An 18390-nucleotide genomic window follows, 5' to 3' on the forward strand; every position below is an offset into this window, starting at 1 on the left:
TTTGCGAAAATTTAAAAGATTTCGCTCATTTGGCATTTAAATTCTCGCTAGGAAGAACGAAAAGACGGACAGACGTACATAAATATATTTTTATTTTAAAATTCCAAAAACCAACGTTTTACAAGTAAACTAAAAATTGTCACTTTATTTCTACAATTTTTTCAACTATTATTAGATTTCTTGCTAACAATAAATAATAATTTCTATTATTAAAATTTTCTATTGTTATTTTAATGTGCCATTTATTTTAATCTCTAAATAATTTTAGTTGGTAGCCAGATTTCCTATTCACAGAATAAAAATTTGAGTTATGAGATGTTGATGTTATCAAAGATTAAATTTAAGATCAACGACAATAGTGAACAAAAAAAAAGAAAACAAAAACTAAAAGTTTAATGCAAAAGAATAAAAGAAAGTTTTATGAACAGTTAAAAAAGCACAATTTGGTTGCGAAAAATCTTATAGCTTTTTCGATTAGATCTTTAATTTTTTAATTTAAAAACCATATTTTTGAGATTTTAAATTTTAAATCTAAATTATTTTATTAAGATTATCGAAGACAAAAAATTAAACGCATAATAAAATTAATTTATTGACGTGTAATTGGAATTCATTTCAATTTTTGAAAAATAAATAAATATAAAATTTTAATAAATTAATCGCACATCGAGAGATCACAGATTAATTTTAAATTAAAGTGGCGGCAGTTTTTTTAATAATGTTTTATGTGTATATTTGTAACAATGTGCAATTATTTGCAACGTAATAGATCGCATTTTTGGAACACAAAAGTAACTTTTCACCTGGAGCGATATAAAAGCATTTTTTTATTTTATGCAATACAAAAATGTCACATAGTCGAAAAAAATTTCGACTCAAATCAATTTTAAGGTAAAAAGAAGTGAGTCCCAACTGATTAAAAATTATTTTATAACAATAAAATTTCCGTTAATATGTAACAATATATAATGTTGGGTAAAAGCTAACATGTATATATTTTAAATGGTGAGCAGATGAATTAAATAGGAAGCTACTTAATATACCATTTCTAAATGTTAAAACTACAATATACACTATGTATATCGCTTTACATTTTCAATCTCTCGCTTAATTAAACCTATAATTAAAAGATATTAATTTTTCTAAGTATTGTAATAAGTTGTCAACAAATTTATGCGCCATTTGCGGCCTCTTTAATTTATAAAAAATAAAAATAAAAAAAAACGAGAAAAAACAGAGTTAATCGTGTCAACTCTGAGATTCCCGTACGAGTTTGCTGTCCTATGTGCGAATAAATTTGCTATAGCTGTTTTTGGGGCAGACTATGACCTTAAGTTGTCGCATTACCATATTAATTTACGCAAAATTTCATTACTGTGTTTTCAATATTTTCTAAGATATAAATTCATTTATGAAAATTTGGTGAACTTAGCTCAATTAGTTTTTCAGTTATCATCGGGACAGACAAAGCTAAATCAACTCAGAATTCGACGCTGATCAAAAACATACACTTGAGTCAGTATCTCAGAGCATTATTTCTTCCTAGCGAGAATTTAAATACCAAATGAGTTAAATCTTTCAAATTTTCGCAAACAGTTTATTATAGGTAAGGCAAATTGAGTATACCCTCCGAACATACGTTCGTACGGGTGTAAAAATAAAACCTTAAAAATGAAAATTGGAAATAAGCTTTCTATAAACATTTTTAAGGTGATTAAAAATTCTATTCATTATAAATTCGTAAATTGCAACTCTATGAAAAAAATCTTTCAAAACTAAAAAAGAAAAATTCAAATCAAAAATTTTAATTTTTAAGGCAAGTTGTGATACGGGCTATTGTATAAATTAGTTTAAAATCTATTTCGAAATGCAACCCAACAGTAATTAATTAACGGTTTAAAAATTCAAATTCAAGGGTCTTTAAATTTCACTTCACTCATAATACGCAATGATCATACGGAAATAGATGAAAAGTAAAAAAGGGCACCAATCAGTACTTTTTCACTTCAGCGTATTTAAGTTCAAACAGATCATAAAACTAACTTTGATAAGTACCACTGATAAAAAATATACACCAAAAATAAGGTTTGAATTCCTAATGAACTTTTTAATATTCATAAACTTTTTATTTAAATTTGAGTTTAGAAAAAAAGATTTAAACGGATTTATTATCACTAACCATTCATTAGTGCGAAACAACGCAAGAAAAAAAAAACAATTATGAAGAAAACAAACAGTTTGCGATTCAGCACAATTCCTTTTAAAAGTCAAAACATATGTACGGATGCATGTGCCGTAAAAATTTGAAATAATTACAATAATGTTTAATTTTATTGCTTGCAAGTTGAAATTGCATCCTTACTATGAACTAAAAATCTTAAAAGAAAAAAATTTCTTGAATTTGTAAATTTAGAATTTTTGTAGACAAAGCAAAACTTCTTCTAAAATAAACAGTAAAACTCTTTTATTTTTTTTTAATTATGTTAAAAGAACGAATTTGACAAACAAAGATTTTACAGACATATATATATGCATATAACCATATGTGAAAACAAAAGTTGATTGGAAAATCAATTAATTTTGAATTTGAATAAATTATTATAAAAAATTTATAACGACGGAATGGAATACTTAAGTTGATTCCATACAAAAATAATTTAATATACGCTAAAATTATGTAATAAAAATTATATTTTCCATAGCCTTTGTGAACTTCCAAAGCATGAGGAGTAAAAAAAATTTAACAAATGATCATAGCTTTAACATAATAGCAACAAAACAGGGCCGGTTTACTGTATATCTTTCATCCAAAATTTGTATTATATTTTAACACTACATGAATGGAAACTAAGAAAATGAAACAACTCGTACTATAAAATGATAACATAGAACTTAATTAAAATAATTTTGTGACGTCATGATCCACAACATCATAACGTTTTAATTGAAATGTTCATTTGATACAATCCTTAAATTATTTCACACTACTATAATATTAATTAACACTGTAGGCGTTAAAACAAACAAACCTAATTTAAGCTTATAATTAAAGCTTTTCAACTTAATTTTCTAATTTTTCTCTAATTTCGTTAATGTAATTGTGTTATAAGTATTTTATAGCAAATTTTAAAGTTACAACAATATTATCATTTAACATTATTCATTTATTTTTTGTTTATTTTCCATTTTAGCAATTTTATTGGCATTTCAAGGAAACACCGGTAGCCGGTTTAACTAGTTTTATTTCAATTTGCAAAGCTAATTAAAAAGATAAATTAACATTAAACATCTTTGTAGACAAATTTGTGATATGTATGTGCATAAATGTATGATTGTGTTGTGTATGACCTTATACACAACCGAACTGCTTATAAATTATGGACATAAATTATAAAAAATCACGTGAAAGCAAACCTCATTTAATTTTATACTATTCGGTAAGTAGCCGGTAAGTAATTTGCAATAATAAATTCTATGATTTGAAATTCAATTTTAATTACATTAAGACGTACTTTATTCTACACTCAAATTTTAAAATATTTTTTATTATTTTAATTTATTTTTATCTATTTTATAGGAAAATTCTAGAAAATTTAAATTTGTAGTAATTTTCAATTGTATTTCTTCCAATTTTTTAGTGAGCAAAATATTAATATATTTGAATTTTGTTCAATATTCTTTTAGAAAACTCATATATTTAATTAAAAGAACTCATACGTTCTTAACACATTTTCAAATTAATGATAATAAAGAATGGATAATAAAGAATGGTTAAATACGAATTTTGAAATTTCTTTAGAATTTTAGTAATTCTATTTTGTTTTACTGGAAAATTAAGAAACAAACAATTACAAAATTGTTGCAAGAGATTTTTCTTATCGGATTTTTGTATTAAATTATGGAATACGTTTTTTTACAACTAGTCAACAGTACAACTTTTACAATTTTTCATATATATTATCTATGGCTTCTATTCTCGTATCTATAACTTTACGTCTCAAGATTTTTCTTCGATCAATAAAAGTTTTTTATAATTTAGTGATGCCATTTCGTGAATTTACTTATTTTTAGAATTTTCAGTTTTGATGTAAATGGAAAATTTATATATCATAGGTAATAATGACGTAACGAAAATATGTACACCAAAATGTATGATATGCCGCTACTTAGCTCATACTTACATACATTAAGATCTCATAAAAAGTTTTCGCTTTATTCATTATACAAACAAATTTTATTAAGTATACCTTTTATGTAGGTACATAAAAAAATATAAAATTTTAAACGGAAATATTTTATTATGCAAAAGTAAATAATAATTAAATAATAAAAGTTATTATTTCTATTTATACTTTTTAATTCAAATATTTATTCAAAAAAAAAATTTTTTAAATATTTTAGGGTTTACAAAAAAAAAAAAACAGAACTTTTTGGTTTGAGCGCTAATTTTTAAACGATTACATCGTATTTAGTACAATTAATCGCAGATGCTTAAACAAACCAATTTCATGTTTTTGTTAAGTTTCAAATTTAATTAAATACATAGGATGTATCGTTAGTTAAATTAAATGTTATTATACTATAATTACCTAAAATAATCAGAAAATAATTGTTAATTGTAAACTTATAACTTACGTAATGAAAAAATTAATGATGTCGTCGTGTTAGGGTACTGCTAAAAAGTTACTATTCGAAAGTGCTGTTTTAGAAAACAAAAAACCCGGAAATGTTATGCAAGTATAAATCATTGCTATGGTAGTATCGCGTTAATTATTTTAAATCTATAAAGCTTGTTAAGTTTGAATTACTATTTGACTGCTTTAGCACATATTTAAGTACTGCTACTTCTAATACTGTTACATACCTTACAGTCCATTCTGTATATAAGAAACTTACAAAAAAACAGTTTGTTCTGATTCTATTTAAATTTAAACATGATCTTTTTGTCCTTTATTAACAAAAACGTTTTTTAAACCGAAATAATACTTTTTGCATTTATCTTTTTTTTTCTGATTTCTAAATTTTATTTCAAGCTCATTTTTGACATTTACTCCAAAATTTGATAGCATTGAATTATAATTTGTGCTTATAACGGAAACTTAACTAAAAATTTTATATAAATAATGAGAAAAGTGCAGTTTGCCAAAGTAATTATAAGCAAATTCGACTGTTTTTCTATCGAATTTTTTTTTATAAAAATTTAACAGCAAAAATGTTTTTAATAAATGTAGAATTTATTCTGAAGTTAGAGTAGATTTCTCCAAAATTTTAACATTCTCCAATCAATAAAATGTAAAACAATATTAGAATTAAAAGGGCTGCTTTCCAAATTTTTAAAAATTTTGGGTTTTTTACAAAAACATATTGCTTTTTTAACTTAAAAGGACTTCTTTTCTTATGCAAAATTTTTGTAGAGTCTCTCACTTTTCGAATTATTAAAATAGACAACTCTTCTCCTTTTGCCCTCTTTCGTCCTTTCTTTCTGTTATAGTAAACGAGCCTGTTTTAATCTCGTATAAACTAAAAAATCTGACTATTGACGAAAATTGAATAATTTAGAAACGAACAATTTTTTTTTGTTAAAATTTTAAAATTTTTTTTTTATTTCGACACATCGCAACAAATAAAAATTAAATTTAAATATACATAAATAATAATCATAAATTACCTAATAATATAAAAAAAATTATAATAACAAAGAGAAAAAAAAACAGTTAAAATTTGCCAATTCATTTCGATTGACGGTGGTGAGAATATTCAGATATTTTTTTCTCTCCCCAGCTGATCTTTTCGTAATGAAAGTTTTAAATTAGCAAACTATTCAGTTTTAGTAGTTTTAATTCAATATTTCATTATAATTAAATGAACGCGGATAAATAAATGTAAATTATTAGAAACATTCTAATTAAGACTCTAATTAATTATTCGCGATTCTTAATGTTTCTGAACATAACATTGTAAAAAATAAAAGGAAAAAAGTAAAATATTCAAGAATAAAATTAAAAGTTCAATTTTGCATTTAAATTTTGTGATTTTGTTCGGCAACCTCGCGGTAACAGCTTTATCTTTTCAGTTATTCTTTTGATCTAAAATGCTTAATTAATAATTAAATTATACTTAATTATTTTTTAATTTAAACAAACATTTATAATTTTTTTCTTTTTTTCAACAAAATTTTTCTTTTGTATATAAAAATTTACATTATGGCAAAAAATTGAATTTAATTTTTAGTTTATCAAAAACAAATGACAAATAATGTCAAAATTTTAAAGATACTTGAGTAAAAATATATAAATTGTGAATGTAATACGTGATTCCAGCTGTCAATTTAAGAAATAATAAAAAAAAACAAAAAAAATATGTGTCAAATTTGTGAAAAATTAATAAAATTAAGAATTAAAAGATTTGGAATAATAAAACAGCAAACAAAATTTGAAAATTATTGTAAAAATTTAATAAAAATTCGAAAAGAATATTTTATTTTAGGTGAAAATGCAACATTATTTCGAAAAAATTTCGAAAAATTCTTTGAAATTCATAATGAAATTGAAAATATCGAAGGCGATGATAATCGGCATTATAATAATCTAATAAAATTTCGATTTTATAAGGTATCACAGAGAATTGAGGAAATTTTATTGACACATTTTGAAGTACCTAATAATGACAGCGATACATTATCTGTAGATATTAAAAATAACAATGAAAGTGAAGGTTATACTAATCAAGGTTATATAAAAGATGACCCTACCACGTTGGATACAAAAGAATTGAATGCTACATTGGATATTAACGAACTAAATAAGAAATGTAAGAATTTAGAATTTTAAAAATTCTTAAAATTTTAAATTTTAAATTTGCCCTGTCTGTGATTTTTATTTTTGTCAAAATTTTGATTTGATTGCTGTTTTAAAAAAAGGAAGTAAACAATACGCATTATTGTCAAATTCCTACTGTCAATGTCATACTTTCAACTCCATGACTCTTGTTATTCAGAAAGAGGAGACAAAACAAATTTTCCTACATTTCTGCACTGGGCCAAAAATCAAAAACAGTGAAATACTAAATTGTAAGATTTCAGTGTGAATAAAATATTCGAAATTCAGAATAACATAATCAACGTCATGGTTTCAAGCCATATCTAAAATGAAAATTGTTGTCGAAATGGTAGCTAAAAATATAATAAACTTTTACATGTACAATATTATTGTTAAGTTACTCAATGAAACAATTAAAATGAAACACCAACGCTTAAAAATACAAATAACTTAAAAATGTAAATTAAAGAAACGATTTATGAGTGTCAACATCCATGAATTTTTTTTGAATAATTACTTAATATTCTTATTCACATAAGTATATAAGGTAAACATTCATTTGGTTTTATTATTTTCAATTTTATGATTAATTTTATTAAAGTTGATTCTTAATTTTGTTTAACTGAGAAATGATAAGAGATGTATTAAGTGGGATTCCTCATCATAATCAAAAGCAATAAATCAATATTTACTCATGTATCAAAATATATAATAGCTTCACTACACACTACGCTACGATTTTGTCGCATTAAAAGAAATTGTAAATATTGCTGTAAATTGCTGTAAAAACGTTATTCTTCCTTTCTTTTTAGTTTGTAAAGTTGTAAATAAAATTTCAGAATGAATGGAAAATTTTTAAAATTAAAACTAATCTTTCTTTTGGTTCTTTCTTAAATAAATTTATAAAATATTTGTTGACAAGCAATGTTGATGCTTGGCGCCGAATTTTTAATGATAATTTTCAAAATTCAATTTTATATGAGTGTAAAATAGTGTATTCTAATAATCGATATTTTTTCAAAAATAGTTTGTATAAAATATAATAATTTTACTTATTCAAAATTAAATAAATTAAATAATTTTAATTTAATTTTATATTCTACTTAAAGTTTTTAAAAATAAAAAAAAAGTATTTGTTTGAAAGCACCTAAAAGAACAGATACAATCATAAATGGTCTGAAATTGTATAAGTGTTTGTGTACTTATATACACTTACGTAAATTCTAAAAAAATATCTTATAAATATTCAATATAAAACGGCAGGTATTGTAAACATATGTATGTATACTAATATAAAATTCGTAAACCTATACACTTGGAACTTTAAAATTATAGGCAGAGCATGCACTCAACTGGAAATTTTCTGATTTTAAATTCTCTACAGAAGTAACCTACTTTCAAATGTGATCGATCACATTGCTTTTTATTTCAAGAATAACACTTAAATAAATTGGCAGTGTGCTTAACTGGCAATGTATTTAAGTGTTAATTGAAATATTTAAGTGGAAGCGTTTATTTTAATAATTATAAAGAAACGCTTCAAATTGGTATAGGAAACAGTCTTTATTAAAGACTTATATAAATCAGAAATGAGTCCCAAACCAAAGATTTTTTATAAAATTAGAATTCATTGAAAATCTTCAAATAAAAATTTTTCATTTTTCTTATAAATTAATTTCATATTATATTTGAATAGTTCATTCAAAAAAACTACAACGTCATAGATGCTACGTGCACATCAGTTTTTGTTTTTTTTTTCAGTGTAAACATTACCAAGACAATATCTTTTGCGTATAGCCACATGAATAATTATTAAATTTCAATTTTAAATTATTTAATACAATAAAGAGATAAAAATAGCATTTAAATTAAGAAAATATTATCATATCTGACATTGTCAACCCAGTAGACCAAAAATACTCGCGACAAAAACAAAAGAGCCCTTCAAAAAACAACACAAAAAAAAATTAAAAAAACGAGTATTAAATCATCCAAAAAACAAAAAAAAAAGAAGAGGTCTGCATCCCATTTTTAGAACAGAACAAAAATGATGTGTGTGTTCAAAACTTTTATACACTCAGATAACTAAACGCTATACAATTTAATCTCGTTTATCTCTTATCACAAATGAATAATATTTGCATTCAGATAATTTTAGCTGGCTACTGATGCTTTCTTAACTTTCTTTAAGTTTTAATATTTTAATCTTTTTTTTTTTTGGTCTTTTTTAAACCTAATTAAATTTTTTGTTTTAATCATTCGCCGATTGGCTACGATTGTGAATCATTAAACTTTTAGAATTAATTGTTTAACGAGTTGGTTTTATAATTGAACCGAATTTTATTAAATTTTTTCTTAATTTTTTTTTTTTGCATACAATTTTTTACTTGCTAAAATTCTTAAATTATTTACACTTGGCACATAATATAATAAAAAAATAAAATACAAAAAAAAATTTAAATTCTTCTATTTATAACAAAAGTGGTTGCATTTTGTATACAAAAAAGCTGGAAGCATCAAGCCCAACTGACATTAAATTAATGAAGAGTGAGTTCTAAAGTTATAATTCTTTTTTGTTTTTGGTAAAATAATACAAATTATAAAGTGTTTTGTATGATAAGAGAATCATTCGAGTTTAATTTAATAAAAAAAAAACAAGTCATTGAACTTCAAATGAACAGTAACTAAGCATTATTAATAAATAATTTGAAGTAGTATAAAAATTGTTATAAATTAAAGTATAAATACTAAATAAATTTCAAACCAAAAAAAAAAACACAATATTTCATTAGATAAGCCAAATTTTAATAAATTTTTTAAATTGTACAAATATTTTGTCTGATCATATGACTTTCAAAATCAAAATTTAATATCTTTTTGAATCAATTGAATTTTCGTCCGGCCTTTTCATATACAAACAATTATCTTTAGTAGACAGTTACAATTAGGTATTGATTGAGACAAGGGAAATAATATGATAATTTTTTTAATAACCTATTTCCAAAATTGAATTGTTTTTTTCTCAATTAATTACTAATTTTCATTAAGTGCTTTTAATAATTCCAAAATTATGTAATTAAGTGTATTTGTTATTGAGAATACGATATCAATTATTATTTGTAAATAAATAATTGTGTATAACAATTTGAAGAGTTTTGATTAACTCTAATTTTAAGAGAGCAAAATTCTTATATGAAATTGAGATGGTTGATTCATTGATATTGAAAATTTTGCTTTTAAACTAATCGTTCTCACTTCTGTTCTCACGTGGTATATTTGTTCTTTAAAATAAGAAGAATTTTTTGTAAAAAATTTGGTACTCTTTTTTAGGTACACTTCTCAATTTTCACATTATTAATGAAAGTTTGTAAAATTTAAAAAGGAATATTAGAAATTGCGTGCTGTGTTGAACTACAAAACTACATTCGTCAGTTGTGCAATATAGTGTCATCATAATACCAAAATATTGTATAGAGCATAATGTTACAATGTTGTGTAACATTAGAATAATTGAATGAAAAGGCTGGGCGAAAATTCAATTGGTTGAAAAAGATATTCTTGGTAAAATGACGCGGACGTTTTTTTTTATTTTACTATTAAAAACTTTTTTATAAACTTATTTTATTTAAATTGTTTTTAATTTTTTATTGTAACTTTCTTTATGGAGGGTAAATTCAATTTTTAAAGGTCAATTTAACCTTATACAATATCAAAGTGAATAATAAATATTTTGCATAAACTTTTTATAAGCACATAAATAAAACGCAAATATATTTCATACCCTTTAAGAGTATCTGATATAATCTCCTAGCAGCCAGATATAACAAGACTAAATACTAAAAATAACACATAGAAATCATAACGTTATGAGAGGGAAAAGATGAAGGAAATTAAATTTAGAAGCGTAGTTAAAAGTCATTCGATATTATGAAAAGAACATACGTAAGAATAATGGGCTCGTTAAGAAAGAATTAATCTACTATGTATATTTAATATACATAACAGTTATGAGATAAGGAAAAATAATAATCTTTTATCTGGTTATCATTGTAGACTAATGATATTATGTTTACATATGCTATCAAGAGCTTCTGGCTAATTTTAATATTTAAAAGTTCCCACTAGTTCAAAGATTTTCATTACGCTTTTATACTTAATCGAAAGAAAATTAAAAATTTTTTTTTACAATAAAAATTTTTAATTTATAATCAAAAACTAAATAGTATTAGTTAACGAAAATCTGTCAACTTGTGATTATTTAAATTACAAAATTATTTAAAACAAGTATTTTTAAATAAAATTATTAGATAAAAAATAAGTGAAAAATAACCATTCAAAAAAATTTTTTTTTAATTTAATACAAAAAGTGAGTACAGTGAAATTCATAAATATTTTTTATATAAATTCAGAATACCCATGAGTACCCTTAAATTATCAATAGCATTCATAAGATTAAAATTTATTGAAATATCAAATTTTTTATAAATTTAAACGCGTGACAGACACACTTATTTCATATTACGTTTGTATATGAAATGTTATGGAAATTTTAAAACATAAGAGTATTTCAACTTCATTATTTTGTGACTTAGTTGTTCATACAAAGTATTTGATATCAATATCGGTATTTGAACTTTTTAATTAATAAATATATGAGTTATTAAATTTATCATATTTTAAAATTATTTTTTTCGCGCTAGTTTTTACAAAAGTCCGATGATACTAAGGAATGGTACCGTACCATAGTACAATGTAGGTTGCAATGTACTCGATCTAATTTGATCTAAAAAAATCGATTTAAACCCTTTTTTTCTCATACACAAATCAGTTAACTCTTAAGTTTAAATTTTTCTTAAGTCAATTCACATCAAATTTATGACCAAACGATCAATAATTTTATAATGAGCTGAAGTTACAATATCATATTAGTATAGACTTGTAGAGCGTACACTTATAACAGTTAGAATATTAATTTTTGATTTCAAACGATTTCGGTTTACAAGGGACCTATTGTAAATACATTCCTACTTTATACTCTGAATTTCAAAATTTGAATTTATACTTTGAAAAATAAATTATTTAAAGCTAAAACATCGTTTTCTGATAATTTGCCACATGCTGATAGTGTTACCGTTTAATTGAAACTAATTTGTATTTGTTGTAAATGTGTTGTTCGTACTAAATTTCCTCTAGCAAAACAAGTTATGAACCAATGCTTTTTGTACTTACATAAATTGATTTTAATTTCTTCTTAGTTTTGAATATATTAAAAGGGTGCAGTAATTTTGGACTAAAACTCACAATACTAAAAATAAAATTATAAAATTATGAAACATTTCTGCAAAAGAGATGGTTTGAATATAAAGAGTTCAAGAGAACCAAAATCAAGAGTCTTTATATCAATAAATGTTAAAATTCAAACAATTCTGAAATTGTGGTAATATGTACTACACTACATGTTTCACATTCTCTTTTTTTTGTTCTTTTCGGTTCCCAATCAATAATATTCTCGAAAAAGCATTACTTGAAGTGAAGAAATGAGATTGGTTGTAAGTTTACACTTTTCGTTTTTATTGAATTTGGTTTGTTATTTTTAATCATACAAAATCCAAATATAATTCGAACTTTAAACAAAGTAAAACAAAACGAGTTGCTACAAGCATAAAATAACAATTAAAAAATCTTCGGAAATTTTTGATTTTAATCATTTGGACTATAGTTTAATTTGGCAAATATAATAAATCTAAAAATCGACTGAGGTTCGCAAACAAAATACTTACATACATTACAAAAGCTATTTTAAACGCTATATTAAGACAAAGAGGAGTAAGAGTTCTGTACTAGAAAATTCCAAAGTTTCTTGAATTTTTCATTTTTTGAACTAGGAAAAATTTTATGAAAAACTTCACATTTTTAAATAAACAATAAACTTTGAATGTTCTATAGGTACATATTGCTATTACCTAAGAATTAAATATAATTATTATGCAAGAAGCAGGGCTTAAATATACATAAATAAGAAATTATATGAGTTTAAAGATTTTTTAATATTCTTACATATATAAAGCGTCAATATGATCAAAAAATAAAATCATACGTTTCAAGTGCGCATCAAATTCCTCTTTACGGACAACAGCATTCAAAAAGTGTGGCTTTCTTCAAACAAGCAGTTATAACAGGTTTATAAATAGCTGAGTAAACATTGACAATTCGGTGAAGCAACTGACTGAGTTGTGTAAAAATTAATTACTCTTATTTGTGAGGGGGTGTGCCAAAATGTGGCAGCCTTAAATAATGCTAAGAAAATTAAGTACGAATACAGAAAAAAAATCTGTTCAAATTAAAATTTTCTGATAGTGTCAAAATAGATTTATGTGCATACATTTATATGTACACACATATTAACTGTCATAAAATTAATCCATTGTTAAGACATATAATTTGAAAAAAAAAAAATAAAACAAAAGCAGTAATTTTTCGTGCGAAATTCAGAGAAAAGCTCACTTAAGTGTGAGAGAAATAGAAGCTTAATACGAAGCTTTATTGTTATAAATCAATTGTGTACGGTAATTATTTGGATGTACGTTTGTGTGTAATGTATGTTTATAAATACATGCTTTTATACAAATTAAATAAATTAAATTAAATAATGGAAAAATGTTGACAAATGTTACGAACTTTCATCCAAGTTGAATACTAAATAAATATTTTATATTTGAATTAAAATTACAAATAAATAAGAAAAAAATTTCTATTTTTAAAAAATTTTTTTTAAATTTTTCCATTATTACACGTACGTCAATAAAAAATTTCACGTGGTAAAATTTTATGAATCGCAAATTTCCAACAATTATCTGGAAGTAAGATTGCAAAATGAAGTTCAAAGTCAAAGAAAAAATTTTGCAAAATAATTTGTTAACAAATAACATTTCATGTCGTATCGGTTTCGACCATCTGTCGGTCGAAAAAAATTATTAAAATCAATATTTCCCAAAAAGCATCACTTGAAGTGACGTGATAATAATTTTCTAAAATTTATTTCTAAAATTTATTTAGAAATATTAAAATTTAATAGTAGAAAAATTTTTGCAAGATATGAAATGATTTTAATGAATTTTTATTGAAGTACAAGTAAATATAAATCCATTTTAGAAACGAATTTAATGAGAACATGCACATACGAATTTACTCATGTGCTATAGGTAAATCTACTCGGGTGAGAGCTGATATAAAAATTTTTAAAATATAGTAGAAATTTAATTGTTAAAGTCAAAACTTCCTATATAAAATTTAATCCCTTCTAATAGTACACTTTCTCGGAGTTATTGCATCCACATTGCGAACTCCGAAGTAAATTTTCATTCCAATCGCTTTATCGGGAACTGCGAAGCCGAAATATGAAAAATTAAACAAAAAATAAAAGAAAAATTTTTTTTGAACACCCACAAGTGAGTGTTTCAGAAAAACTGTTAAATTGAAAAATTTTAATCCCAAATAATGTTTTAGTTACATTTAGTTAACAGGAGTTATGCGTGTAAATTTGAGAGAAATAAAAATGAATCTCTTAAATCAAGGAGATTGTGCTTATCAATGTAGATAAATGTAGAGAATATGAATCAATGTAGAGAATATGAAATTATTTAAGAATAATTTAATCAAAAAAGTAATTAATTATCAAAAATTAATTGTACTGTACCTGCCCCTAATGTTAGAAGATTTAATAATAACGATTATACAAAATTGTTTAAATTTTAGTGTCAGATTGTGAAGAATTAACACCGAATAAAAAAAAATCACCCCACATAATTGGACTTGGTGTAAATTGTAATGCCGGTGATTCTAGTGATAGTGGTGAATCAAGAATACTAGAAAAACCACCAAAAAAGAGTGTCTTTAAGAGACGTATTAATATTTTAAATTGGATTGGAAAATATGACAAAAATATTGCAATTTCGGACTTGATTGCAGGTTTAACATTGGGTTTAACTATAATTCCGCAAAGTATAGCGTAAGTTTAGAATAAATTTCGTTGAACACATTCTAAATTATTTTATTGAATAGATATGCGTCATTAGCTGGTTTACCATCTCAATATGGACTTTATGCAGCTTTTATGGGTGCATTTGTTTATGTTATTGTTGGAACTGTAAAAGAAGTCTCAATTGGACCAACAAGTTTAATGGCATTATTAACATTACAATACACATACAATAAACCACCACAATTTGCTGTTATTTTAGCATTTTTATCTGGAATTGTTGAATTAGTAATGGGTCTATTGAATATTGGTAAGAATATGAAAAATAATAATTTTCTCGCATAAATTAAATTAATAATCATTTTGGAGAATTTAGAAACCATAATATGATATGAATTTTAATTCAGTATCGAATGATTTCATCCTTCCAAATTCAGAGTATTTGATCATTAAAAACTTCAATTAAAAATTGGGTTTATTAACCACAACGAAAAAATGCTATATAATTTGAGTTCATGATTATAATGACCTTTATTTCAATTATAATTTCAGGTTTCATTGTGGATTTTATTTCGGATCCAGTAACGAGTGCATTTACATCAGCAACTGCTCTTATCGTTATTGTTTCTCAGGCTAAAAATTTATTGGGTATCAGGATACCAGCAAAAGATATTGCAGATACTATTATACAATTATTTGCACAAATTCAAGAGACCCGATTAGGGGACAGTTTGTTGGGATTAGCTTGCATTGTGTTCTTATTAAGTCTTCGAGTAAGTATTTAAAACAAAAGAAGAATTATGAATACAAAATTTTTATAATTTAATTCAAATTATTCACAGCAATTGAATCTTTTGAATATCAATAAATCTCGACGTGTGCTAAAGAAGTTCTTATGGTACATTAGCATATCGAGAAATGCTATTTGTGTTGTTGCGGCTTCTGGTGTTGCGTTTTACTTGACTCAGATTTATGAGAACGAAAATTTACCCATAAAATTGTCTGGAAATGTTGAATCTGGTGTTCCAAGTTTTTCTTTACCACCATATACAATTGAACATGATGGTGTCACATACAATTTCTTAGATATATTAAGAGAACTTGGTTCTGGAATAATAATCGTACCATTAGTAGGAATGTTGGCAAATGTTGCAATTGCTAAAGCTTTCGGTATAAATTTGGTTTTCTTAAACTTATTCAAAATGAAATTTCAAAAATTTGATATATAAATTACAGCGGCCGACGGAAATTTGGATGCATCACAAGAAATGTTTGCATTAGGCCTATGCAATATTGCCGGATCATTCTTTAGAGGAATACCAACTTGTGGAGCATTTACTAGATCGGCTGTTAGTAATGCAAGTGGGGTTAGAACACCAATGGCAGGAATTTATTCAGGTGTATTAGTTTTATTAGCATTAAGCTTATTTACACCATTCTTCAAATATATACCAAAGACAACATTAGCAGCAGTCTTGATATGTGCGGTTGTATTTATGGTAAGAATTATTTTCGATTATAAAAGTTTCAGTTGCGAATTTTGTATATTACTCATAATATTTCATTACAGATGGATTTAAAAATAGCGCTGCGTTTATATAAAAAGAGTAAAAAAGATTTTATTGGATGGTTATGCTGTTTTGTTATAAGTTTGGCATTTGGTGTTGAAATTGGTTTGTTAAGTGGTATTGTAATATCAATAATTTTCTTATTAATGAAATTGGCAAGACCAAAAATTGTTATACATATAAAAGAGGTAAATTTAAAAAATTTAAATTCAAAACTTTTATTTGATATCCCATTTTTTTGTTTTAGATTGATAAAGTCGAGTATATTCATATTCGTCCTTCATCAGAAATTTTCTACACAGCAATAGATTATTTAAGATTAAAAGTAAATAAAGCATGCCTTGCCTCAAAATATCGTTATCCAGTTGTAGTAGATTGTGATAAAATCAGTCAGTTAGATTATACATCAATTAAAACAATTAATCTGTTAGCGAAAGAACTGAATGCACATGATGTAACGTTAATTATACATAATATGCGTAATAAATTACAGAAATATTTGGATGACAGTCAAAATATTAAATTCTGTTCAGGGAAGCTGACGACAGCTCTTTTCTCCAGAAAATCAATATCAAATGAGTCATCAGATAGAAGTTGTGTATAAATGTATTAAATTAATTTAACATTATTGTTCGTTTTTTTAGAACAAAGAAAATTGCTAAATATTTTTATATTATAAGAATGAACAATTATACAAACACTTTATTCAAATATAATTTTAAGAGAATCTCTTAAATGATTAACATGTATTGTGAGAAATTCTTAGTTCTTGTTTTTGAATATTTTGATAGTCATTATTATTTTGAATCATTTTAAGTATAGAATAAAATATTTTTATTTATTGTAATAATTTGATTTTAATAATATATTAATAAATAATTTAAGTTGAAAATGTAACTCAGAATCTAAAAAGATATTACTATTTGTTTAGAATTATTAAATTGCACAAACGAAATCCTATATGCAACTTGGAATACGAAAGTGTAATCAATTTAAAATTGTTCATTTAAGCATTTCAAAACTGTGTTGCGGGTACAATTTTTACATTTTGAACAAATTGCATTTGATAATCACTAATCAATGAAAAATGCACAGTTTTAAGCAAGTACTCGTATTTGGAAATTTTTAAGAAATTTACACTGCAGCCGGAACTTTTTCATTTTGCTTTCATCTAAGATAAACAATAAAGATAACATTTTTTTGAAGGGATTTACTTAGAATATGATCTTTTGTGAAATATATTAAAAATTAATTGAATATCAAAAATTGGAGTGACTATAAATTAAAGGTTAACTAAAAATATACTTGGAAATAAATTTCAGTTAATTTGCAATTAAAAATTGAACATTTGAAGCTCATGAATCCTGACAGAGAACTTCTTTTTAAAAAAAAATCAATTTAAACTCAAGCAAATATTACTTTCAGATCTTGTTAGAAATTGTCTAATCTAAACCATTGCTAAAGTCAACGTTTATTTGAAATTTCAATTTTAGAATTTCAAATTAAATATTTTAATTCAAAACATTTCAGTTGATTTCAATTGAACAGAACAGAGTTTGCATGCTTTTAATTTGATGTACTAAGGTTTTTTTACTATCAGAGTCGGTTATTCAGAAATTCATTAATAATTTTATGCATGTATATACTTACAATTTAGTATTTACAATCAATTTGTATGTATTAGTTTATAACTTACCTGAAAAGAAAAAGATTATTAATAATTAGTATAGTTTTGTAATAATTAAAAATCAGAGAATATTTATAAAACAATGGTAAATAAGAAATCTTAAAAATTTTATGAAAAATAAGAGAGTCAGTCAAAAAGCCAGTTATGTAAGTTTGACCATAAATTTTATTTTATTATCGTTACCAAACAAAATTTCTAACTCATCCTTAATATAAATGTATGATTTATATAGCAAATCGGCTATTGGTTATTTGTTATACATACAATTTTTATACATGAAAGATTATAGCCAGTATATAATTATATTTTAAATGTTATTGAGTAGTCATTGCACTATTA

The 18390-nt window shown here is 24.2% G+C and overlaps 1 protein-coding gene across 2 annotated transcripts; it reads left to right on the forward strand.

The window, feature by feature from the left end:
• Positions 1–9244: 9244 nt before the first annotated feature.
• LOC129619072 (sodium-independent sulfate anion transporter) lies at positions 9245–17113 on the forward strand. 2 transcript variants are annotated; one of them, XM_055534154.1, is made up of 8 exons: positions 9245–9365; positions 14574–14826; positions 14880–15106; positions 15349–15569; positions 15639–15966; positions 16033–16295; positions 16367–16552; positions 16612–17113. In XM_055534154.1, the coding sequence occupies exons 1-8, from the start codon at positions 9359–9361 to the stop codon at positions 16966–16968; spliced, it is 1842 nt and encodes a 613-aa protein (XP_055390129.1). In that variant the 5' UTR covers positions 9245–9358; the 3' UTR covers positions 16969–17113. The 2 variants fall into 2 exon arrangements, with proteins under 2 accessions (XP_055390129.1, XP_055390130.1); XM_055534155.1 differs by lacking the exon at positions 9245–9365 and adding an exon at positions 11076–11184.
• The last annotated feature ends 1277 nt before the right edge of the window (positions 17114–18390 follow it).

This window comes from Condylostylus longicornis, unplaced genomic scaffold, assembly GCF_029603195.1.
Source record: "Condylostylus longicornis isolate FDR11 unplaced genomic scaffold, ASM2960319v2 ptg000010l, whole genome shotgun sequence".
NCBI lineage: Eukaryota > Metazoa > Arthropoda > Insecta > Diptera > Dolichopodidae > Condylostylus > Condylostylus longicornis.

What these genes read in the sequence shown, in the direction of transcription:
- LOC129619072 (XM_055534154.1), top strand. An exon ending in ATAATTCCGCAAAGTATAGC is followed by an intron (nt 14,827 to 14,879) that starts GTAAGTTTAGAA and finishes TTTATTGAATAG; the next exon opens with ATATGCGTCATTAGCTGGTT. An exon ending in TATGTGCGGTTGTATTTATG is followed by an intron (nt 16,296 to 16,366) that starts GTAAGAATTATT and finishes ATTTCATTACAG; the next exon opens with ATGGATTTAAAAATAGCGCT.